Below are 27,290 nucleotides of genomic sequence, written 5' to 3' on the forward strand. Positions count from 1 at the left end.
GAAGCCATGATTGTCTTACATATCCACAAAAAGTCCCTGACTTCAGTTCCACACACTAGTTATTGTGTGTATTACTGGAGCGCAGGAATAATGTATGTAAAAACAAGCCATATAACACAATACACTTTAAAAAAAACAAACAAACAGAAAACACCTTATATCTCACTTTCTTCTCGTCCAAAATCGTCAAGGAAAACCGGTAATATCAATTTATCGCTGAATTAAAGAGTACCTTCTTCTTTTCCAAAACTTAACTGGAGCCTTCTAAACTCTTCTGTAGAACAATAATGAACGCGCTGTACCTGTAAGACTTTAAACTGAATGTCTGCTCTTTACATGGTTTCAGCCCCACAGTGGTCAGTCAGCCGGGGATACCAACAGCGTGAACTGGACAGCAGACCAGTTTAAAGGATTGTCCACTGACCTGCTTCTGTCTCTGAGCCTCCTCAATGCCCACCCCCTGCACCCTGTCGCTGGTGTAGCCCGGAGGACAGGCCGTGCACGTGAAGCCAGGACTCAGGTTCCGACAGGTCGCCAGGCGGTCACACGGCCGGCTGTACAGACACTGTCCACACACACACACACACACACACACACATGCACATGCAGCAGGCGAGAAGAGTGGTAAGCGTTTTTTTTTTAACTTGATGAAGAAAAGTGTTGGGAATTGTGTGTGTGTGTGTGTGTGTGTGCACATCTGTGTGATATTATTTTCATAAACGTTGTGTGCTCTCAAACCTAAAATGGAGGTAATATTAGACCCGCTTTTTATTTTATAAATGTTACGACAAAGAATTCACAAGTTCAGAAAAAGCAGCGAGTGAAAACAAAGTAGTAGAAGTGGCCTTTTTAGATACCCTGTAAAATACTGGCAACTTAATGTTTCTCAAACTGATCACGCCTGTCACTTATCTATGTGAAGTTCCACATATGTATTTTCTTGTGTCAAACGTCATTCCAGTAGTCATTGTTTTTTACAACATCATCTCCATCTCCATCATCGTAATGTCATCAGTGTTGTCGCTTGAGCATCATCATCACCATCACCATCGTCGTCTGTCCTTCTCCTCATCGCATCGTCACCACCACAAACGGTACATCACCATCACCACCACCACCATCATCATCGGGACTGTTGACTACCCCATCAATGTCTGCTCACACCACCATTATGATCATCATCACTATCAACATCACCTCCACCACCATCATCAGGACTTTTGAGTACTTCACCAAAGTACTCGCACATAATCACCATCATCACTATCATCATCATCACCATCATCACTATCATCATCACCATCAGGACTGTTGATTACCTCGTCAGTGTTCTCGCACACGATCAGTATCATCTCTGTCACGATCATCATCATCATCATCATCGTCGTCGTCGTCGTCATCGGGACTGTTGACTATCTCATCAGTGTTTTTTTTCGCACAACATCATCATCATCATTATCACCACCACCACCACCACCACTATCATCATCACCATCATCGGGACTGTTGTCTACCTCATATATGTCCTCGCACACCATCATCATCATCATCAAAATCATTATTATTATCATCATGACACCATCATCAGAACTGTTGACCACCTCACTACATCATCACCATCATCTGAACTGTTGACCACCTCACTACATCATCACCATCATCTGAACTGTTGACCACCTCAATTTCATCATCACCATCATCATCATAATCATTATCATCATCATCAAAATCATGATTATTAATATCATGACTATCATCATCACCATCATCGGAACTGTTGACCACCTCACTACATCATCACCATCATCTGAACTGTTGACCACCTCACTACATCATCACCATCATCGGAACTGTTGACCACCTCACTACATCATCACCATCATCTGAACTGTTGACCACCTCACTACATCATCACCATCATCTGAACTGTTGACCACCTCACTACATCATCACCATCATCTGAACTGTTGACCACCTCACTACATCATCACCATCATCTGAACTGTTGACCACCTCACTACATCATCACCATCATCGGAACTGTTGACCACCTCATCAAAGTCCTCTCACACCACCATCATTACTATCATCATCATCATCATCATCATACCATTATCGGGACTGCTGACTACCTCATAAATGTCCTCGCATACCATCACCATTATCATCACCATTATCATCATGACCATCATTATCACCACCACCATAATCATCATCATCACTGTTATCATCACCATTATCATCATGACCATCATTATCACCACCACCATCATCATCATCATCATCATCACTGTTATCATCACCATTATCATCATGACCATCATTATCACCACCACCACCACCATCACCGGACTGCTGACTACCTCATCAATGTCTTCACACACCATCATCATCATCATCGTCATTACTATTATCATCATGACCATCATTATCACCACCACCACCATCATCGGAACTATTGACTACCTCATCACAGTTCTCACACACCACCATCATCATCACTATTATCATCACCATCATTATCACCACTACCACCACCATCATATCAACGGACTGCTGACTACCTCATCAATGTCCTCACACACCATCATCATCATCGTCATGACCATTATCATCATGACCATTATTATCACCACCACCAACATCACCGAACTGCTGACTACCTCATCAATGTCCTCACACAACATCATCATCATCACTGTTATCATCACCGTTATCATCATGACCATCATTATCACCACCACCACCATCATCACCGGAATGCTGACTACCTCATCAATGTCCTCACACAACATCATCATCATCATCACTGTTATCATCACCGTTATCATCATGACCATCATTATCACCACCACCACCATCATCACCGGAATGCTGACTACCTCATCAATGTCCTCACACAACATCATCATCATCATCACTGTTATCATCACCGTTATCATCATGACCATCATTATCACCACCACCACCACCATCACCGGACTGCTGACTACCTCATCAATGTCCTCACACACCATCATCATCATCATCATCACTGTTATCATCACCATTATCATCATGACCATCATTATCACCACCACCACCACCATCATCATCACTATTATCATCACCATTATCATCATGACCATCATTATCACCACCACCACCACCATCATCATCATCATCACTGTTATAATCACCATTACCATCATGACCATCATTATCACCACCACCACCATCATCGGAATTGTTGACTACCTCATCAATGTCCTCACACACCATCATCATCATCACTATTATCATCACCATTATCATCATGACCATCATTATCACCACCACCACCATCATCATCACTATTATCATCACCATTATCATCATGACCATCATTATCACCACCACCACCACCACCATCACCGAACTGCTGACTACCTCATCAATGTCCTCACACACGGTCCCGTTTCCTGTGTAGCCTGTGGGGCAGGCCCCGCAGATGGCTCCTGACGCCGTGTCGCGGCACTCCACGCCAGGAAAGCAGGGGTTGTCTGCGCATGACGGAGACAGCGATCGGCATCCGCCACGAGTTCCGTCCCCTGTCATGCCGGCCGGGCATGCGCCGCAGCGGTAGCCTCGTTCTGTGTCCTGGCAGGCCACCCCTTGAGGAGGAGGGGAGGGTGTGGGGGTTGGTAGAGAAGGTGACTGGTGAGTGTTTTTTTTTTTTTTTTTTTTTTTGCTGCGTGTGATACTAAATAATAGTAATAATTATTATTATTTAGCGCTGAATATTGTGCAGAGACAAATCAAAGCGCTTTCGCACCAATCATTCACACGCATGCATAACTATAAACACTTAAAAACTGGAGAAACTGGAGACCAGGAACAGGCAGGGAAGTGGGGCTACCTTGTGAAGAGGTGGCTTTTAAGGCCAGGACTTGAAAGAGCTGAGTGCGGAGGCCCAACGAAAGGAATAAGAGGAAGTTCATTCCAATTGCAAGGTCCAGAGACAAGAGAAAGAACTTGAAGACAGGCAGAAAGAGACTCTCTCTTTCTCTCTCAGGGACGCGCGAATGCACGCACATTTACAAAGGCTACGCTCTCCAAACAGTAGGAACCATGTAAGATTTTTTTTCCACCTCCTTACCTGGGAAGCAAGGTTTGTCAGCGCAGGTTGTGTGGCGCTCGCAGCGTACCCCGTCGCCATAGTAACCCGGAGGGCACGCGCCGCAGCGGAAGCCCTCCTCCGTATCCACGCAACGCACGCCTTGGAAGCAGGGGTTGGATTCGCAGCGCTGTTTTTTGCCTGTTTACACAGTGACCATCGTCATCACCATCGGAGCTGACACCTTTATCTTCAAAACATGGAACACTGCGCGCATAGTCTCTAAAAATCAGTCCGGGCTCAAAGTGTGTACGCACACAAACACAGACACACGCACACACACAGACGCGCGCGCGCGCGCACCTCACACACATACACGTACAGACACATATACACTGAGCGTGTATGCACACACACACACACATACTCACACACTCACACATTCACACACAATCACTGGACACACACACACACACACACACACACACACACACACTCACTTACAGACACAGGCAGGCAGACAGATAGACAGACAGACGAACACACACACACACACACAGAGGCAGGCATACAGACAGACAGACAGACGAACACACACACACACACACACACACAGAGGCAGGCAGACAGACAGACAGACAGACGAACACACACACACACACACACACACACCCAGAGTCACCTTTACAGAGGTCACATGTGGCCAACGTTTGCCTCAGTTCCCTGGTCTCTCGAGTCTGTGGGAGAAAAGTGACATTTCCGTTAAGAAAAAAAAGGGTGGGAAGAAAAACACGTTCTGCATAGTGCGTCTGCACCGAATATGTGAAAACAACATTCGTTTTCAAGCCCCTCCCTTACCCCCTCCCCCTCTTTTGCTGTTTGAATCTATCTGAGAGAAAAACATACAATGTCATGTCCATGGAAGAAAAGTGACAACTGTTCCGTAAACGGGAAGGCCCATCGAAATGGAACAGCACCAGTTTGACAGATGTCTCTGTACTGAGTATGATTAAACTGCTGTCGTCCCCCCCCCTCCCCCTTTTTTTTCCCCAGTGCCGTGTTTCGTTTTGAGTTTGTGTGAAAATTTAGAATCTTGTGTCCACAGAGGATTAACATTTCCTGAAAAACTAGCGACCGTTGCGAAGTGGTTAGCATCGCGGACTGACGGCTGGGAGGACGCGGGTTCGAATCCCAGCGGAGATGGCTTTTTCGGCTCGCGGCGGGCTCCTACCCAGAGTTGAGTGTGATATGGGCTTAAATGGGAAGACTGGGACCACACAAATGAGTATCATCCGCTTCACGGATGCATCTTTGGGTGTGTTGCTCCAATTTCCTGACCAACACTGCAAGTTTCTGTATCTCTCGGGCCTGGTTGGCGCCGGGATATTATTATGACAGGAAGCGTAGAGTGCAGCCTTGTCACGTAGTCCCAAGCCTAAATGGACCTCCATAGCAGCATCGTCATCATCATCATCCTCTCCCCCTCCTCCTCATCAATATAAAAAAGATCCAAATTATATGGCCTTTCATGCCCTGCTACCATGGTGACCTCAGTTTCGATACTCCCTCACTTCTGCGCTTTGGGTGAGTCTCAGTAAGGTCTTCAGTGTCGGCGGATTCATAGGGCATTGCCGTTGGAGGATGTGGTGGCGGTCTCCACTCTGGAGGAGACGCTCACTCAGTCTGGCTCCGCGACTAAGCCATTGTTGTCGTCGGTAGGGAGCTTAGAAGGTGGTGTCTTAAGTATGTTAAATCAGTACAGGCACTACCGAACACCGCCGAAGTGACTCAGAAGCAGTGCAGGATCTACTCTGGTGTGTGACATCCTAGCGACCTAACATTGATGGTTTCTTGTGGACTGTCGGATCTGGGACTGTGACAGACGAACCCGGGTGTGGCTGTGTATGGGGGACTCGGAATGAGCGGCGTGGGAGAATGCCACTGAAACGATGCAGATGATGGGGCAGCAAACAAACAAAAACACAATAAAAAATCCTGAAAAGGTAAAGACCACCCAAAAAGGGGCAAAACCCAGGCTAAAGTGTCTGCACAGGGTATGGCTATACACCCACTTTCATTGTTTCCGTTTCTTTTATTTATCTCCGTGTTCTGGTAATGGTTTACCAGGTAGGTGAGCATGCAGGAACATACAAGTGCAGTTTTATGATTACAGATGGTGTGCGTTTGCGCGGGGAAAGTGTGTGCATGAAGAAGGAGGGGCAAAGGTTGTGGGGTGGGGGTGGGAGGTGGAGCAGAGAAGGAGAGAGGGGGCAAAGCAAGACAAAGAGATTGAGAGGACAGAGAGAAAGTCTGTGTGTTTCAACTAAGTGAGGCATGTTATTGTCACCTGTGCGTAGAAATCCTGTCTCAGCTGACGAATGGTGGCAGTCAGATCCCTCAGCGCTGCTAACATCACGGTGTTGGGGTCAGACCCTGGAAGATTAAAATGCCTTGATGGCGCTGAGCAGGCTATGCGCAACAGATCTGTCCCAACACACACACACACACACACACACACACACACACACACACACACATACACAACACGCACGCACGCACACACACACGTTTCCTGATTCTTGAAGGTGATGAAAGATTTGTTTTTTAATAGGCAAATCTATCTATCTATCTATCTATCTATCTATCTATCTATCTCTCTATCTATCCATCTTTATTTCTTTCTTTCTACCAACCCATATATCTGTCTGCATTTCTACCTAAGGCAAATCTATCTATCTAGCTACCTATCTACCTATCTATCTGTCTGTATCTCTGCCTATCTAGCTACCTATTTATGTCTCTGTTTATCTCTATTTCTGTCATCCTGCTTGCCTACCTAGCCACTGATTTATCTGTCAATATATCTATCTATCTATCTGTCTGTCTGTCTGCCTGTCTGCCTGTCAACCTGTTCATTCCCCCCTTCTCCCCCCCCTAACCCCCCTTCCCCCGTTCATTCACGTTCCTATCTGTAACGGCTATGTCAACATCATTCAGACAGTCGTCGCCACACACTACAGCCCCAGTCGTGGTCTACCTACCTGACCCGAACACGCTGGAGAAATCAGTCATATCCGGCGTCTGACTCGCAGAACTCTCAGGAATCCCCTGTGGTCTCCCCTTCATATTGTCTCCGTACCCAGACGGCGTGGGTCTCTCACGTCGGTCGGGTTCGGGCCTTTCCGGTCGCACTCGGCGTTTTGACGCCCAGGCCGGAAGTTCTAACCTGGGCGCAGGCGTGGTGGTGGGTCGCTCGTACGATTCTCTGGCGCAGCCTTGAGACATGAGCAGCTGTGGGAGCGTTGTTTGCACGTGGAACTTGAAAGAGGGCGTCTGTCTCTATAAAAGCAAGGAAAGGGAGGGGGGGGAGGGGGGGGGGTAGGTGGGGGAAAGAAGAAGGTTGATTCACTCCAGGTTGAGAAAGGGGTTTGTTGTGATTGAGTGTAGCGAGTTTGGTGGCTTTCACACTCGTCATTGGTCGTTTTTTTGTTTTTTTGTTTTTTTTCTCGTGTGTGTGTGTGTGTGTGTGTGTGTGTGTGTGACAGTCACGGGGTAAGCGGAATAGTTTGTCAGCTGGCATGTGTGTGACACTGGATAATGTCCGAATTGTTAAATGGATCGGTATGTGGATGAGAACAATGGAAAGGGTGTCCTCCAGTGCAAAGTTGTAATTGTGGTCCTTTTGAAAGGGGCGTTAGGAAAATGACACACTGTGACTTAGGTAGCAGTAATAAGTGCTGTTGTTTTTGTCAGTTGTGTGTAAAATGATTGTTAATTATATGAAGAAAACAGTCCGACGATTCAACTATCCCTCCCTACCCCACCTCCAAAAAAAGTCATTGTGAACAAAGCACATGAGCAAATGTTCGTTCTGGGTTTGCTAGTTTGTATGTTGTCAGTTACTTTTAGTGGCTCAGGATAAGTGACATTTACACTCACTTCAGTTAGCATGGTCGATGGGGATAACAAAGTGAAGTTACCAAACATTGCATTGACACCAACCGATCGACAACATAATGAAACGGAATGCTTGAAGACCACTTTGTGTAGCATGCCACGACAGGAGGGCGGGGGTGGCGGGGGTATGAGCTGAACCATCGGAAGATCCAAGCTAGACGTTCAGGCTGTGAGTGCGATGCCGATACACGCAGAGTTGGCCAAGTGGGTGCATCTGACCAACGATAAATTGGCCCAGTGGGTGCATCTGACCAACGATAAATTGGCCCAGTGGGTGCATCTGACCAACGATAAATTGGCCCAGGGGGTGCATCTGACCAGTGATAAATCGGCCCAGTGGGTGCATCGGACCAGCGATAAATCGGCCCAGTGGGTGCATCGGACCAGTGATAAATCGGCCCAGTGGGTGCATCTGACCAACGATAAATTGGCCCAGTGGGTGCATCTGACCAACGATAAATTGGCCCAGTGGGTGCATCTGACCAACGATAAATTGGCCCAGTGGGTGCATCTGACCAACGATAAATTGGCCCAGTGGATGCATCTGACCAACGATAAATTGGCCCGGGGGATGCATCGGACCAGTGATAAATCGGCCCAGTGGGTGCATCTGACCAACGATAAATTGGCCCAGTGGGTGCATATGACCAACGATAAATTGACCCAGTGGGTGCATCTGACCAACGATAAATTGGCCCAGTGGGTGCATATGACCAACGATAAATTGACCCAGTGGGTGCATCTGACCAACGATAAATTGGCCCAGGGGATGCATCTGACCAACGATAAATTGGCCCAGTGGGTGCCTCTGACAACGATAAATTGGCCCGGGGGATGCATCTGACCAACGAGAAATTGGCCCAGGGGATGCATCTGACCAACGATAAATTGGCCCAGTGGGTGCATCTGACCAACGATAAATTGGCCCAGTGGGTGCATCTGACCAACGATAAATTGGCCCAGTGGGTGCATCTGACCAACGATAAATTGGCCCAGTGGGTGCATCTGACCAACGATAAATTGGCCCAGTGGGTGCCTCTGACAACGATAAATTGGCCCAGTGGATGCCTCTGACAACGATAAATTGGCCCGAGGGATGCATCTGACCAACGATAAATTGGCCTAGTGGGTGCATCTGACCAACGATAAATTGGCCTAGTGGGTGCATCTGACCAACGATAAATTGGCCCAGTGGGTGCATCTGACCCACGATAAATTGGCCCAGTGGGTGCATCTGACCCACGATAAATTGGCCCAGTGGATGCCTCTGACAACGATAAATTGGCCCGGGGGATGCATCTGACCAACGATAAATTGGCCTAGTGGGTGCATCTGACCAACGATAAATTGGCCTAGTGGGTGCATCTGACCAACGATAAATTGGCCCAGTGGGTGCATCTGACCCACGATAAATTGGCCCAGTGGGTGCATCTGACCCACGATAAATTGGCCCAGTGGATGCCTCTGACAACGATAAATTGTCCCGGGGGATGCATCTGACCAACGATAAATTGGCCTAGTGGGTGCATCTGACCAACGATAAATTGGCCTAGTGGGTGCATTTGACCAACGATAAATTGGCCCAGTGAGTGCAATTGAACCACGATAAATTGGCCCAGTGGGTGCATCTGACCCACGATAAATTGGCCCAGTGGGTGCATCTGACCCACGATAAATTGGCCCAGTGAGTGCATCTGACCAACGATAAATTGGCCCAGGGGATGCATCTGACCAACGATAAATTGGCCCAGTGGGTGCCTCTGACAACGATAAATTGGCCCAGTGGATGCCTCTGACAACGATAAATTGGCCCGGGGGATGCATCTGACCAACGATAAATTGGCCTAGTGGGTGCATCTGACCAACGATAAATTGGCCTAGTGGGTGCATTTGACCAACGATAAATTGGCCCAGTGAGTGCATCTGACCCACGATAAATTGGCCCAGTGGGTGCATCTGACCCACGATAAATTGGCCCAGTGGGTGCATCTGACCCACGATAAATTGGCCCAGTGAGTGCATCTGACCAACGATAAATTGGCCCAGGGGATGCATCTGACCAACGATAAATTGGCCCAGTGGGTGCCTCTGACAACGATAAATTGGCCCGGGGTATGCATCTGACCAACGATAAATTGGCCAAGTGGATGCATCTGACCAACGATAAATTGGCCCAGTGGGTGCATCTGACCAACGATAAATTGGCCAAGTGGGTGCATCTGACGAACAATAAATTGGCACAGTGGGTGCATCTGACCAACGATAAATTGGCCCAGTGGATGCATCTGACCAACGTTAAATTGGCCCACGGGATGCATCTGACCAACGATGAATTGGCCCAGGGGATGCATCTGACCAACGATAAATTTGCCCGGGGGATGCATCTGACCAGCGATAAATTGGCACAGTGGGTGCATCTGACCAACGATAAATTGGCCCAGTGGGTGCATCTGACCCACGATAAATTGGCCAAGTGGATGCATCTGACCCACGATAAATTGGCCAAGTGGATGCATCTGACCCACGATAAATTGGCCAAGTGGATGCATCTGACCAACGATAAATTGGCCAAGTGGATGCATCTGACCCACAATAAATTGGCCCAGGGGATGCATCTGACCAGCGATCAGCTGACCACCGTTCTTTGGGTCAAATCGTTCTTGGCTTGGGTCTGGGGCCGGCTTACTGTAAAAGCAAGACGGATAGAAACTACTTACTGCGTTGACACGCCCAGCCAGGATGCTTCTGATGGGGATCTCCGTCCTGTCCACGCCCATGTCCTCGCAGTCCACGAAGAGCCGCACGCTGTTGGAGGGAAGGTGAAGGTCGTAGAAGTGCAACAGGAAGCGCTTGACGTCGTCCTGGTGCAGAGCACGGGTCGGGAACGCCAGCTGGTATTCCCGTCTGTCAGTCGACCTCATTCGTACGATGACTGAACAACAAGAACCAGACAATAGAGTCATACATTCAGATATGAGGCAGAAAAAAAGAAGAAGACTACGACAGTAGGGAAAACCCAGGGATGCATCTGACCAACGATAAATTGGCCCAGGGGATGCATCTGACCAACGATAAATTGGCCCAGTGGGTGCATCTGACCAACGATAAATTGGCCCAGTGAGTGCATCTGACCAACGATAAATTGGCCCAGGGGATGCATCTGACCAACGATAAATTGGCCCAGTGGGTGCATCTGACCAACGATAAATTGGCCCAGTGGGTGCATCGGACCAACGATAAATTGGCCCAGTGGATTCATCTGACCAACGATAAATTGGCCCACGGGATGCATCTGACCAACGATGAATTGGCCCAGGGGATGCATCTGACCACCGATTAATTGGCCTAGTGGGTGCATCTGACTAACAATAAATTGGCCCAGTGGATGCATCTGACCAACGATAAATTGGCCCAGTGGATGGATCTGACCAACGATAAATTGGCCCACGGGATGCATCTGACCAACGATAAATTGGCCCGGGGGATGCATCTGACCAACGATAAATTGGCCCGGGGGATGCATCTGACCAGCGATAAATTGGCCCAGTGGGTGCATCTGACCCACGATAAATTGGCCCAGTGGGTGCATCTGACCAGCGATCAGCTGACGACCGTTCTTTGGGTCAAATCGTTCTTGGCTTGGGTCTGGGGCCGGCTTACTGTAAAAGCAAGACGGATAGAAACTACTCACTGCGTTGACACGCCCAGCCAGGATGCTTCTGATGGGGATCTCCGTCCTGTCCACGCCCATGTCCTCGCAGTCCACGAAGAGCCGCACGCTGTTGGAGGGAAGGTGAAGGTCGTAGAAGTGCAGCAGGAAGCGCTTGACGTCGTCCTGGTGCAGAGCACGGGTCGGGAACGCCAGCTGGTATTCCCGTCTGTCAGTCGACCTCATTCGTACGATGACTGAACAACAAGAACCAGACAATAGAGTCATACGTTCAGATATGAGGCAGAAAAAAAGAAGAAGACTACGACAGTAGGAAAAGGGTGCAGAATGCTAGAGAAGAATACATAAAAAAAACAAAAAAAGAAGGGGTGGGTGGAGGGGTGGGGGTGGGGGGTTGGGGGGTGGGGTTAGAAAGAAGAAGAGATGTAAAGAAAATAGAATCAAGAAACGAAATAAACAAAAAGGCAAGAAAATATGAAGAAATTGAACTACAAATAGAATGTACAATATTAAAAAGAGGAAGATGAAAAAAGAAAAAAAGAAAAAGAAGGAAATATGAAGGAAGTGGAATGCACGAACACTGCATAAAGAGAAGGAAAGAAACAAGAAAAAGGCATACAAAAACAGGAAATGCAGTAACCATACAGGTAGGAAGTAAGGAAAGAGACAAGAAAAGAAAGACAGGCTGAGAAAGGAATGAAAACTGACCACACACACAAAAAAAGGTTTTTATGGTATTTTTCTGCTTATTATGAACATACAAAAAAAAAGCAGATAAAGAGAAAATGAATGGAGAGACAATGTGTTTGAACTGTTTTATTCCTTCTTTGATTATTTGTCTTCTGAACTTTATCTGACCGGGTGTGCGCATACATGTGTGTTTGTGTGTGCACGCGCTAACGCGCATCACTGACCAGGCAGCATGTGTGTGCAAGTGCGTGTTGTGTGTGTTTTGTGGGTACAAGTGCTCTGTGCTTGCTTTCTTTCTTACTTGCTTGCTTGCTTGCGGTGTAAAACAAACATTGGTCGGTACAGTTGTCATGCTTCAGAAGGAGGCTATGCTGACAGCAGTCTATCCTTGCATTCTTCCCAGCAGTTAATTTTCCAGGCCGACAGGTCTGCAGTTTCAGCTGTTTGCCGGGCAGAGTGTCTGCCACTTCACGCTTTATTTGGTCCCGACTCACTTGAAAGCTGATACCTCAGCCACCACTGGCCCACATGAAAGCGCACTTGTTGCCCAGCGGACAAAACGCCCCTTCTGGGAAGCAAGGGTCCCGTATTCGAATCACAGGAAGTAGTTCGGATTTCACGCAGAAGAACCCATTTCATTCAATGCATGACCACAGCGGTGAGAGGACTGAATGCCTGGGAAGCTTTAAGTCGACTGAGATTCAAATCCTGTACTGAGCCGTATATATATTTTTCTCTCTGACTAGTTTTTAGTCTTTGTCTAGGTACTAGTCTTTCGAAGTGAGACGATGAAGAGAGATATGATGCAATGGTGCATTTTAAAGAGAAACAACAACAACAACAACAACAAAGAACAGAGACAACGAGAGGCTAATAGATTTTATCAAGTTGCACCAATGTTCACAAGACACTTTTCAAACACAAAACGAGCAACGCAACAGAAATGATAGCGTTGTTCTGCGGCGGTGTGCTGTTTCCGGGAATAGCAGTGGACATTACAGACGGAGTAACATGTTATGACAATAACAACATAACAACAGCATTTAAAGTATACTACACTCGCATGAACCAAAAGAATGGAAAGACAGGGAGAGAAGCGCGGAAAGGGGAGGGAGAGAGAAGGGGTGTGCGGGGAGACAGAAGTTGAGACAGACAGAAACAGAGAGACAGACACAGGTATTCAGACAGAGACTCAGACAGAAATAGCTTTAGCATCCTAAATTCCTGAGCTGAATTCTGGATGCTAACGTGCGACTTGACCAAATCTTCATCTGGAAGCATTCAGCAAGAGCTTTCGTGGAGTCGATACCCACGTACCCTGGGGTTGACGGAAATCCACGGAAATTTCGAACAACGTTCCCAGCTGTCGGTTTTGCGCGCGCACCATGACGAAGCGTCTGCGCATGTCTCGCGGTGTCCGGAACTCCCCAGTGAGGAACACCTCTGATTGGTACCGAAACGCTTGAGCCACGTCTCTCGGTTGTTCTGGAAAATACAACAGAAAAAAAAAGAAGAAAAGAAATAACAGAACTTGGAAGATTTTTTTTTCAAAAATCAATAAAACTAAAAGATACATCAAAATTGTACTCATTCGTTCATTAGGAAAACGCATAATGATTGTGTTAGCTAAAATAAAATACTCAGTAACTATCAAATCAAACCAAAAATTTATCATAATTGCACGTACACGTTCTTCTATAAAAAAATACAAGGAATAAAGTTGAAAATGGTTTGGTAAGATAAATCAATTAGTGACTGAAATAAAAGAAATAAGAAGCAGAATTGCACATGCTTCTTCTTTGAAACACAATATAAAGAAAATAAGATGAAAGAATTAATAACTGTATCAAAGAAAGATGCATAAAAATTGTACATACACGTTCTCCTAGGACATGCAATGAACTTTAGAATATATAGCTGGAGGGAAAGGGAGATGATCAGATCTGTACAGACAGGTCTATATGACGACAATTCCACAAAACCCAGAAAACGTAAAAAAAGAAAGAAAGAAGAAAAAAAACGAAAAAAAAACCCCACCCAGGTAAACAAAAACTTCATACGAACGATTCATATTTGTCCATAGAGGAAAAATACATGTCTTTTTATGTCAGTGAGAAAATTTAGGTCTTCAGCGATTTATTTAGTGAATTTACTGCATGTCTTTCGGAATCATATTGTCTCTTTCTATTTCTGTCTGTTTATCGGTCTGTCTGACTGTCTGTTTCTTTTTCTGTCTGTCTGTCTCAGTCTCTCTCTCCCTGTCTGTCTCTCACTCTCCCTCTCCTTCCCCCCTCTCTCTGTGTGAGAAACATTAGGGGAGACGGAGGATATGGGGGAAGAGAGAGAGGGTGTGGGGACATGTTCTTGCGAACGCATTTCAATTAAAAGATAAGTAACGAAATAGCTGTGAATGTTTACAAATGTTTTCCAAGATGGCGGTGACTGCTTCACAAAACATACGCAAAACCGGGAGAATCGTGTCAGGCCATATTTCTCTGTTATTTTATAAATGAATTGTAGAACCAGGTCTGTGTTATTTACACCGCCCGCCCACTCCCTTATATCACTGTGTGTTTGTGTGTGTGTGCGTGCGTGCGTGCGTGCGTGCGTGCGTGCGTGCGTGTGTGTGTGTGTGTGTGTGTGTGTGTGTTGAAAGATTAAAAGTCGTAAATTCAACTCCAGTGTCCGGAAAGAGGGGTAATATCATTTGCTGGTGATACCGCAAAAAACATGAACAGCAAAACAGCAAACGGAATCAGTCTCAAAGTGAATCTAGAGTGAATACCTGCAAATGATGAACAGAATAAAAACGAACAAACAAACAACAACAAAAACAAAACAAAACACTGCAAGATAGTCGATTTCTGATTTACAAAACAAAACACTGCAAGATATTCGATTTCTGATTTAATTTTGATTACTGTTTGGTTGCCTTGCAGATAAAGAGGGAGACCCTAGAGACCGAATCATTGACGTCGTCACCATTATCATCATCGAAAACAAAGGTAGCAGAGCAAAACGCAGTTTACTCTCATGCGTCGCGCGCGTGCATACACGTACACACACACACACACACACACACACACACACACACACACACACACACTAACACACGACACGCGCGCGGGCGCGCACACACACATACACACACACTACACTTATTTACATCTTACCTGCATAGGCCTGATATCCAATCGTTAGGAAGACGAACAAACTACACACCATCACCACCATGGTTAGTTTTTAAACCATACACCCGGGAAACAAAATAACAAAAAAATCTCTAAACAACGTAGACGTTTCCTTTTCAACCAAAGAACAAACACCCCCAAACAGATGAGCGGCCACGAGTCAACCGTGTCCCTTGCAGCTGGTGTAGCTGTTAAACTACGGCTCTCACTTGCCCCATCGAGTCAACATCTAATACACCCCGACGTTAGCACAGCGTCTCACCATTGACAAGCCCGCAGCGATATGACCAAGCTATCGACTGCAAAGAAAGCCAGCTGACAACGAAACGTATGGGCGACTTCCAAGGCATTTCCGCACAAGCAAAGATAAACTGGCTCCACCTTTGCTGTTCTACACTTTCCTTTTTCCGTGTCTGATTTTTTTAATTCTTTTTTTTTTTTTTGTTCCCCCCCCTTTTTGTGTGTGTGTATATTTACAGGCGTTTCCTGATATTCCGGAGGGTCGTGCTCAAGACTTGGCAGAAGGAAAGTACGTGCTCTGGGAATGAATATTGTTCGCCAAGCGGAAATGACGAAGAATCACTTCCTGTTGATCGTGGCTCAAGTTGCCGCCGACGGGACTGGGGTTTCTGTCCAAACGTTTCTGGGAGAGCTGGATATCACGTGAGAAGAGGTGGAGGGAAAGGCACGGCGACTCGCAGCAAGCATTTTACCTCCCCTACGCGAGATATATGCCCGGGGTCATTGTTCAACAAATGGGTTCCAGACTTCTATTTGACGTTTCGTGAAGTAGTTTGCAACGGTTCTGGCACGGAAAGGGCAATACGCAATACGCTCTCCGGCACATGAAACTTCCCTCATAATGCAATATTTGTTCATGTGGAAAAGAAATGAACTACGTCTATGTAGTACACACCCGCGAGCGAGCGCGCGCACGCGCACGCCACACACGCAGGCTGCTACGGACGTATGTACGTCCACATGCACATACTCATACATCGCACACGCGCACGTACTCGTATTATTTTGACACGCCCAACATACACATATACATACCCCCTTGTCCCCACAACTCCTCTTCGCGCGCACATAAAATGGTACTGCTAACTGGTGGCATCAATATTTTAGAATATGTAATGTTTGGGTTACACAAAGTGTGATAGTCTTTTGTAATTAAAATCGTAACTTAAAAGGTAGAACAAGTACTTATTTCTTGAGAGCAGAATCTCAGACTACGTTTAAAACAAACTGACAAAACAAACACAAAACAACATCCCGTGAGGATGCCCGCGGAGACGCCTTCGTCATAGATCATTTCTCCATTTTCTGATAATTCTGTGGAAGTAATTTGCTTTTTTTTTGCCATGTTGTTTGCTTTTTTCTGTTCCCTGTTGTCGCTTTCTGTTGCAGGATCTCAGCAGAATTAAACTTTGCAATATTTTTTAACCCGCGATTCAGTCTTAATTTTCAACTTTTTGCCTGTGTGTTTTTCAAAGAGTAGCGCAGGGACAGAACCACTATGATATTATACTGGACAAACTTGACGAAGGGATTCAATACTATACACATAAAGACAAAAGTCCCACTAAGGATTCAGCAAAGGCCACCAGCGAGACAGACTTCTCAAAGTTTTGGAAGGAGTTCGCGGTGAAGAGAGAGAGAGAGAGAGAGAGAGAGAGAGAGGGGGGGGGGGGGGGTAAGGCGGGGGAGAGAAGGTTGAGATTGTGGGGATAGAGCAGGGTTCTTTCCACATGTGGCAGCGATCGCAGACAGGAGGCAGAGCGTGTTATGTCATTTGTCACGACGGTGCGTTTGGGAACCAACATTTCTCGTCTGCCACTCTGCGAGGGTCAGTCGGTGTGACTTACAGGGAGGAGGAGGAACTGTATGTGTTCTGAAAACTAATGAACAAAAAGGTAAACCAATTTCTTTGAAATAAAACAAAAGGGAGGAGGACAAAAAGGGAGAATGAGGGTGGAAACATCATGCACGCAGCAGAACAGGAGAAAAAAAAGAACTTAAGAAGAAGACTAACAGCAACAGTAAACGCTTATGCATAATTTGAAAACCAGGTGTATCAGTGCTTGTTGCTTCTTATTAAACAAGTGCTCGCGAAACAGTTGCTCAGTGGACCACACCTTCACAGTAAAAAGCATTGACCTTTTCGTGCTTGTTTCCTCTTCGCCTTCTTCCCTCCCTTCTACACTCCTACCAGAAACACACACACACACACACATTGCTCCCAACTATGTTCTACCCAACAGTCCTCGTAAAAGCCACCAGAGAACGTAGTTCCTACGTTTCTCAACTTAGAACTGTTTAGTGTCCTCCCGCGAATCAGCGTTACGTCAATAACGTTAACAGGTGCTTCTGCTGAGGACTATGGTCTCAATGAGTCGCTACATGGTTGCAGTTTGTCGTTTATTCCTTTAGTGCGTGTTTAACTCACTCAGTACGGCCAGTCCTCTCTTCTCCTCTACACAGACCCCTCGGATGTCCAGTGGGTGTCTCAATGACCCAACCTTTAGCATCCGTCGTCAGAATTGTGGTATTCTTTGTCAACATTCACCTCTTCAGTATAAGAGCCTTCCTCTTCCAATATTTTGATGATGGTAACTGGGGTGAAACGCTATTAACGTCGTCTCTTTCGCCGTTCGTATGGAGAGAGTTATAGAGAGTAAACGTATACACTTTTTGATGATTGTCAAACACTTTTGAAATCTCAAGACCGCTGGTCCGAAGCTGACTGCAGAAACATTTTACGTTTGAAAGGCAGGTTTCCTTGATTATTACTTCTTCATCTGTATTCTTTTCTTCCAGATCTTCGTCTTTCTTGTTTACGAGAATAAAAGTGTGGGGTAGGGCTGGGGAAGATGGAGACGTGTCATGAACACGAAAGGGTTAGAAGGTCAACGTAGTTATCTGTATTTTGGTTACTTTCTTCTTGATAAACCTTTTTTTTGTTACCAGGCCATCTCTCTCTCTCTCTCTCTCTCTCTCTCTCTCTCTCTATATATATATATATATATATATATATATGTATACATTTTAAGACTGTCCAGTAGTGCTCAAATTAACATTAAAATTGTTTGCTCCCCCCCTCCCCCCGCAAACGCGAGGAAGTTTGTTCCCGACAAACGTGATCGGTCAGTCTCTTTATTCATTATCGTGTCTTGTCCCACATATTTCTTTCAAGTCAGCTGCGAACACTGTTCTTTATTCTCTTATCTTTTTCGTGGTGCAGTGAAAAATATTTCTTGTTCAGTGATAGATTGTATTCCACTACCCTCATTTCATTGCCTGCTTTAATGTTATTGTTTTCTCCTTTTTCAGTAATCTTGTGTACAATGTTTGCTGCTGAGACTGCTGTAGATTGCAGGACTTGGTTGACAAAAATGATAATCATCGACAAATCCTTAGAAAGTTCTGTCCATCACGGCTTTCTTTCTACTTCGTAGGCAGTATGTTTATGCCTGATGTGACGTTTGCGGGTCGGCTTGGTTACACAACATGAAATGAAATGGTATCTGTGAAGTATTAACGAGGCCAGAAGCGTTAGACAATAAACACTAGGCATGACGGGCGCAATAGCCGAGTGGTTAAAGCGTTGGACTTTCAATCTGAGGGTCCCGGGTTCGAATCACGGTGACGGCGCCTGGTGGGTAAAGGGTGGAGATTTTTACGATCTCCCAGGTCAACATATGTGCAGACCTGCTAGTGCCTGAACCCCCTTCGTGTGTATATGCAAGCAGAAGATCAAATACGCACGTTAAAGATCCTGTAATCCATGCCAGCGTTCGGTGGGTTATGGAAACAAGAACATACCCAGCATGCGCACCCCCGAAAACGGAGTATGGCTGCCTACATGGCGGGGTAAAAACGGTCATACACGTAAAAGCCCACTCGTGTGCATACGAGTGAACGCAGAAGAAGAAGAAGATTAGGCAAATGGAGTAACTCTTTCTCCTATATATTTTTTTTTTTTCAAATCAAAAACTTCAAACCGCCCCTGTTAAGTGCAACACATCAATGGCATGAAATTAAAAAGTGTATCTGCAATGTATGCAACAGTGCACGCGCAGACCACAACCGAGGTCTGCATTGTTGACAGGGCAAAGGGCCACCGCACACAGGCGACAAGATGACGCCAAGTGTGCAGTGAGCCTAAAACAAAACCCTATGTGTACGCCTGCCCTTCCTGAGAAGGAACAAGTTTCTTTCTCTCTGCAGTTGTCTTCACTGCGATGTCGACCGATCCAACCACTACAGGTCATACCCCTCTCTCCCTCTCTCCCCAACACCACCGGCGGAATAATACACAGGAAATCCGATTCTGTGTTTATCTAACAATCCTTCCACATGACCGGTCTTACGCGGGAACCAATTAAAGGCGGCCCCCCCCCCCCTTTTTTTTTTTTAACCCTGGAAGAGGGTGACGTTTGTTTTCCACTGTGGAAACTTTCACCCTCGTGGTACGCTTTGTTTTTTGTGGTGGTGGTGTATTGTTTTCGACTTTGGACTTCAATTGTTTTTGTTTGTTTTTCGTCATTGTTGTTGTTGCTGTGGGTGGCCAGTGTGTTGTCTGGTCTTGAATCTTTTGTTTTTCGGTATTTTGTTGATGTTTGGGGTTTGGGAGTTTTCTTTCTTTGTTTTTGTTATTCTATTTTGTGTTTGCTTTCTGTTTTGTTTCATGTAACTTTATTTATATTCTTTTCGTGTTTTTTTCCTCTAATTATGTGTCGCAGTAGTTGCTCTCTGCCTGTTTATCAGCATGTTTGTGTCTCTGTTTTCTCTCTCTCTTGCGCGCACGGGCGCTTGTGTGTTTTGAGGGAATGTCACTGACAGACAAAGACATAGACACAGAAAGAGACAGACAGAGAGTAGGAGAGCGCTAGTGTGTTTAGAGGGAACATCGTTGACAGACAAAGACATAGACACAGAAAGAGACAGACAGGGAGTAAGAGAGAAACAGAGAGAGAGAGAGAGAGGGGGGGAGTGGGGGAGAGAGACAGAGACAGAAGAGGGCAGAAAAAAGGAGTATGGGGTAAATGGAAACCACTGTTCTTGATTGTCTGCAGATGCCAGTGTCACTCGGTGACGCTGACCTCAGTTCAAGGCTCCGGACAGGAAGAAATGTCACTCTTGGCTGTTAACCTGTTTCTGGACGTTTGGCTGTGAAGAACGACTAGCAGAGGGCGTAGAAAGACTGCACCTCATGTACGCTTATAAACACACCCATGATAACAATAAAGCAACAGTATGTTTGCGTGAAAAGTCTGCACGCATAAACATGCACCCACCCTATAGCAACAACTTGTTCATGTGGTGCTTTCTAACATCCAACAACTCTTTATGATACCAAGGCATATACGTACATTAGACACAAAACACACAAGCACAAACAAACATACAAACACACAAACGCTCTCTCTCTCTCTCCCTCCCTCTCTCTCTCTCACGCACACACTCACTCACTCACTCACTTTTAGTTCAATACGGCCAGACAAAATAGACGCAGACGTAGAATCAAACTGGCAATAAAAATAACATTGGTCGAATGTACAAAAGTTTTAAGCATAAATATATTCTATTTTAAACGGTATTTGAAGATGAGGATGTCCTGTATGGACAGAAAAAAGTAAGTGATTCTTTGTCAAGTTATCATAAACTGTCTATTTAACTAACAAAAGCACGGATACCAAGAAACAGTCTACGTATAACGTGACAGTGCTCAAATTGGCCACGAATTCCTTCATCTCTTCAATTGTACCCACTCTTTAACAATAAAAAAGAGAAAATAATAAAAGAACTTGGGTTTGAACGAGGAATCTCTCGCGTTCTTGATCGATACCTAACACAAGACCACCTCGGAAGTTCATAAAAATATAATCACATACTTACAATTTCATTTGTGCTGAGTGGATGACCCGAGCTCAGCTGAATGACCCCACCAGAACTCCTAACATACCAAACTCGCCTCATGGTTTGTTTGCAGATACTGCTTACCATGGACAACCCCGCACTGACGACGGCTATGACGGCACCTGGGGCAACACGTCTGTTAAATCAGCTGGCCCCAGGAGCAGAGATACTGATGACCAAGAAGAAACGAGACGTCATGTCCTCGACTATCGTCGAAAGGGGAGACGTGATCTGCGCTGTGTGTGCGACAACGCGTAAGTGTTTGAAACGCGTCCTCATGTCAGCTTAAACGAAAACTGCCTTCACTTGAATAGAATCCACAAATATCCCATTTCAATTAATATATTGGGGGGAAAACGGTCAGTGGCCCACGGTAGGTTGCATTTGACTGAAACGGCTGGATACTGGAAAACAGTAGAACTTCAGGAAATTTTGCGCTCGGAATTTCCTCATTTTCGGCTTGCTCTCTCTGTGTCTCTCTCTCTGTGCCTCTGTCCCTGTCTCTGTCTCTCTGTCCATATGTGCGTGTGTTTGTATTTCTTTCTCACGTGCGCGCGCGTGTGTGTTATTTTCCAGTGTCTTTTCTGTCTTCTCCTTTGATCTTTACTGGTTTTATTCACCTATACATAATTCTTCCTCTCCTTTCTACCCATACCCGTCTGTAACCTGTGGGCAAAGTTTGCTTGGCCGATGTGATCTGACGACTTGAGAGTGAAATTTCGAACAGGGATGAACATTTATTGACTCGCCTGAAGAAGTAATATTCTTTGCCACTTTGGTCTTTCATTTTGTTGTCAAGACAGGCATGTTTTCTTTTTCAAGGATTTGTTTCCATTTCTTTTATTGTACGTTTCAATAAAAGTGAAACTGTTGATTGCATGTCGTTTAATGTTGTCCGTTCTGGCAGCATAAAGCAAGGGAAGGGATCTGTTCGCAGCTGGTTCAACAGTATGAATTTCTGGCTGCTCTATTCGGGAACAGCGGGGCGCCACATTCTCCCTTTTCCCAGTGACGCATTTATTTATCAAACGGTTTTTTTTCTTCGACCGTAGACTTTAAGTCGGGACATGTCCTTCGACACCTCGTGTCGTCTTTTACGTGCTACGAGCATGTGGCACTTTGGGTGTAGGTCTGGAGGTCAGAGATCAAAGGCTCATTGGCAGTCACCCAAAGGTCAAAATGTTCTCTTTCTGGAGTTAATGAAGGAAGAGGTGCACCATTTTGCACCCCCAGTTAGGCAGCCACATTCCGTTATGGCCATCTCTCCACCACATAAGATTTATCACTGGTCCAGAAGCCTGGTTCGGTGATAGGGGCGCTGCACTGTGCTGAACGCATTACCAACATTCTCCATTGCCGTGGGTCGTGGGATGGGGGGGCCTCAGTTTCGGCAAAGCTCCTCTCTGTCTACTCGGTCATATTGTCTGCCTACTTCTTTCGCTGTCCGCATCGTTTCCTTTTCCTCTGTACTGTTCCATGAAGGGTGGTCTTGGAGAGCTCGTCAGATCTCCTCACGTGGCACAGTCATCTCATTTTCCTTTTTTTTCATTGTGGTCAGTTGGTCTTCGTGCTGACTAACGTACTGTCTGATGGTTTTGCGGACTTCATTTGTTTTGTGATCCTTGTATGAGATGCCGAGGAGTCTCCTGAAGCATCACATTTCCACTGCTTTGACCCTTCTCTGAAGATCTGCTTTTTAAGAGTATAAGACTCGCATGCATACAAGAAAATACACGGTACCACTGCTTACAAGAGCTTCAGCATTGTTCTGATACTTTCAGCTTTCACAATACATATATACCCATCAATTCACTCATATCAGGTAGACGACAGATTGGAACGTATAAAATCGGAAAACCGCCTCTTGATATGTGTGGAGGTGTTGCTCGTTGTGGACAGTCAGTTCACTCCATTGGCATTGGGAGCAGAAGGGATGCGCTGCAAAGGGAAGAGAAGTATGTATGCTTCTGGATCCACAACAACTGAAAGGAAACAACGCACTATGCGCAGAATATGTGACAAGAGGTAACTGCACCAAACGTGTTCTTGACAACCTTGAATTTAAGCGAAACTCCCTGCTCCAAGATACGACAAAAGTCTAGGCCTGACGATATGCACTGACCTCACAACATGCAAAACAGACAATCCGAAACTGGACTGCATTGAGTGAACACGCGTATCCATCCGTAGTTATTTAGTTCTCTAGTTCTTTGAGATTTCACCAGCCTGAATGTCATTTATACCTACATCGTGTTCTGGGGTGCGAGTTGATCGTTTCGTGATAACAGCGATTTCAATAGTTTGTGCTTTGTTGACACTGAAAGGAACACCTTCGCAGGGGCATTTTCAGTTTCTTTCTGGGGTTTGTTTTCTGTGTTGTTTTTTTCTTTTTCTTTCTTTCTTTCTTTTTTTTGTGTTGGTCTTTACCCCTTTCTTTCCCTGGCCCCCCACCACCCCACCCCCGTCCCACTCCTTTTCTTCTTCCGGTCCATTCACCTATATATTTCCGTCAAAGTCCCTCTTCCATTTTTTTTTCTGTCAGCACTCAGTGATAAACTTGCTAGGCTGGCGTAATCTGATGATTATATCATGAAATCGTGAATACAGGGATGGGCACAAGGCACAAGCTGCTCATCAAACTTTGTGAGCAAGATGTAAGCTTTCATTTAAAAAAAAAATTATTCTTAATTTTTTTTACTGTGAATTTAAGAAGTTTAAAATACAAGAATCTGGAGGTGAAACATTAAGCGGAATGGCTGGCGCCATCCACAACAGTCTATGGTTGTGTCTAAGTTGTGAAATCAGTGGTATAGCTACCAACATCACTGATTATATGTTGTATGTTAAACACACCTATCTAAGGAACTATTGTGTCCTAGTCTTGTATTTCAGTTTGAGCATCTTTTGTTTTTGACGTGTTTTCGATCTGATTTAGTCCCTGCAGTCGGATAGACTAATGGCATGACGATAAATAGATGGGTAAGTAAATAATGCACAACCAAATAACTTACCAACCAATCATATGAATGAATAAAGAAACCAATACAATGAATAACAAACAAATCCTTTAATAATAATTAAAACAAAAAAACAACAACAACACAACAAAACAAAACAAAAAGATTGATTTATCAGTTTAAGATCTCGATCGATCTCAATCTCGCTCTCCCTCTCTCTTTCTCGCGCTCTCTCTCTTGTTGTCTCTGTCTCTCCCTCCGACTGTCGCTTACACACACACACTGACACACACACACACACACACACACACACACACACACACACACACACACACACACACACACACTTTTCTTCTTTCACACGACCAAACTCTTTCCTTCTCAAAATTTAATTTCCGATAGAATTTTTCTTTTCTTTTTCTTTCAAAGTAACTTCCCAATTATTTCACACACACACACACACACACACACACACACACACACACACACACACACACACACACACACACACACACACACAAACAATAACTTCAGAGCCCTATAGATCCGCAGTGTGCAAACAGCGCCTCCCGCACCGTGACTTAATCTTCCTGGAGAGTCGAGAGACCACTGTCTGGCAGCGAAAGGTCGGCTTACCGAGTCTGCACACACGTCCCCTGCCTTGAAGTGTCAGCAACTAAAGGGTCTGTAATCACGCAAATGGGTTCCGTACCGCCCAAGTTACGTCCCTTCGTGTTGTCGGCTCGCTTGTCAAGTTGAAGGAGTGTGAACAACGCGTCTTGGCAAGCGGCTCGCGTGGATAAGAGGGGTAGTTGCTGCTGTGTTCTTATGACGAAACTGTGTAATGACTAATGGGCTAGAATCTATATCCATGTCTAATGGTTAGAATCTATATTATTGTCATGTTTGAATTTTAAGACGAAACTTAAAAAAAAAAAAAAAAAAAATCAAAGATAAGTCGTGTCATAACTGCGCGAGTTGTGTGTGTGTGTGTGTGTGTGTGTGTGTGTGTGAAAACTTCCGGAATGTGTGTCTCCGCCACACTTACGTAACCATTTTGGCACATATATATATATATCTTTGTATATATGTGTGTGGGGTTGGGGGTGGGAGATATGGGCGTGTGTGTGTGTGCTTGTACAAGTAAGTGTTCATCTGTGTGTGTGAGTGTGTGTGTGTGTGTGCGTGTGCGTGTTTGTATGTGTGTGTGTGTGTGTGTGCCGTGGAAGCTGCGATACATAGATTAGAAACTCCGAGTGTGTGGAGGAGGGGGTAGAGGAGGTGCAGGGAAATTTGTGGGGTGTGTGTGTGTGTGTGTGTGTGTGTGTGTGTGTGTGTGTGTGTGTTGGAGCTCATGTACGTTTATTTGTATTTGACTGTGCTTTCATATCTATGAAACTGCGTTTTTGGGGCATATCTGTGTGCATATATGCATGTGTGGGTGTATGTGTGAATGTGTGTCTTCATGTTTTATATTTATTTGCTTATTTGTCATCATTGTTGTCTTATTTATTTAATTATTTATTTATTATTATTATTATTTTATCATTATTTTCATTACTACTATTTTTTTTTCATCATAATTATTATTTATTTATTTATGTGTGTACGCTTATATATATATATATATTTTTTTTTTTTCTCAAGGCCTGACTAAGCGCGTTGGGTTACGCTGCTGGTCAGGCATCTGCTTGGCAGATGTGGTGTAGCGTATATGGATTTGTCCGAACGCAGTGACGCCTCCTTGAGCTACTGATACTGATACTGATTTGGCACACCAGAACTTTAGGAATTGCTAAACCGCCGCCGCTTCTCTCCTCACCCCCACCCCCCTTCTCCCAAATAACGCGCAGTGTTAGACGCACTCATACAAATACGTTCGCCATTTCGACTGGCAGTAAAAGTTCGAAACTAATTTCATACATTATGATAACATACTTAGTGTAACACACACACACATAAACACAAGCGCGCACTCATTCACACACACGCGCGCGCGCGCACACATACACACATACGCCACACACACACACACACACTGACACACTGGCGCGCGCGCACACACGCACACTCACACACACGCGCGAGCGCGCGCGCACAAACGCGCACACATATATACGCACGCACACACGCATACTGTGTTGATTCCAAGTCAGTGTTTCAGGCACAACAGTCATTGAAATTACAGACAAAAGATGTGGATTGATAATTGAAATCAGTCATTTAATCAGTGCTTTATGTTTGCGAGGCACAACAGTCACCTTCTGCTGGATACCATCTGATTCATCGTTTTATGAAAACGATGAAGTGGACAGAGCAGTGAAACAAGGAGCAAAGTGTCGTCCGGACTCAGTTCAAATAGATTATATTCCTTCGTCCACACAAGAATTTTACAGCTTAGTAGAATCGTATTCACGGAAACAGTTTCAGGTTCCCTCCCCAACGAAATGAAATACCATAGAAAGTGCGTGATTTTTTCTATCACCGATGTGAAAAAAAGAAAAGAAAAAAGAAAAAAGGCCCACATTTACATACAAGTAACACCCCTTATGTGTAGAAGATGGAAGACTAATGCTTTTAAAACCAAATAATTTGTACCAAAAATATCGCATGTATTTGCGAACAAAATATCACACCTGAACATGTTATGAAGCAACCGGTATATCCCAGTACGTTTGAAACACTGTTCAAAACATTATTGAATGATCAACGTTGATTTTTTTTAAATTATTTTTTTGGGGGGTCTCGTTATCAAACAGTCCAATCAGCAAGTACTTATAGAAGTAGGCCTTCGTTTTCTTCTTCCTTTAATTCTGTAAATCAAAATG

At 45.1% G+C, this 27,290-nt stretch overlaps 3 protein-coding genes across 3 annotated transcripts in view; 1 reads left to right on the forward strand and 2 right to left on the reverse strand.

Annotated features, from left to right (window-relative positions):
* Positions 1–10,959, reverse strand: part of LOC143296927 (cartilage oligomeric matrix protein-like) — a 29,503-nt gene extending 18,544 nt beyond the window's left edge. The window contains 7 exon segments of the mRNA XM_076608950.1: positions 425–565; positions 3,409–3,632; positions 4,118–4,276; positions 4,758–4,812; positions 6,423–6,508; positions 7,117–7,414; positions 10,750–10,959. Coding sequence (XP_076465065.1) covers positions 425–565; positions 3,409–3,632; positions 4,118–4,276; positions 4,758–4,812; positions 6,423–6,508; positions 7,117–7,414; positions 10,750–10,953 — 1,167 coding nt within the window. The 5' untranslated portion in view covers positions 10,954–10,959.
* Positions 10,960–11,368: 409 nt separating this feature from the next.
* Positions 11,369–16,379, reverse strand: LOC143297095 (uncharacterized). The gene is made up of 4 exons (XM_076609267.1): positions 15,566–16,379; positions 13,710–13,877; positions 11,724–11,938; positions 11,369–11,377 (listed from the first exon to the last, which is right to left on the reverse strand). The coding sequence occupies exons 1-4, from the start codon at positions 15,624–15,626 to the stop codon at positions 11,369–11,371; spliced, it is 453 nt and encodes a 150-aa protein (XP_076465382.1). The 5' UTR covers positions 15,627–16,379.
* A 5,211-nt stretch (positions 16,380–21,590) lies between these two features.
* Positions 21,591–27,290, forward strand: part of LOC143297176 (retinal homeobox protein Rx2-like) — a 37,994-nt gene continuing 32,294 nt past the window's right edge. The window contains exon 1 of the mRNA XM_076609370.1: positions 21,591–21,759. Within this exon, the coding sequence (XP_076465485.1) occupies positions 21,591–21,759 (169 nt within the window). The remainder of the gene's footprint in view (positions 21,760–27,290) is intronic.

Source organism: Babylonia areolata, chromosome 22 (assembly GCF_041734735.1).
Source record: "Babylonia areolata isolate BAREFJ2019XMU chromosome 22, ASM4173473v1, whole genome shotgun sequence".
Lineage (NCBI taxonomy): Eukaryota > Metazoa > Mollusca > Gastropoda > Neogastropoda > Buccinidae > Babylonia > Babylonia areolata.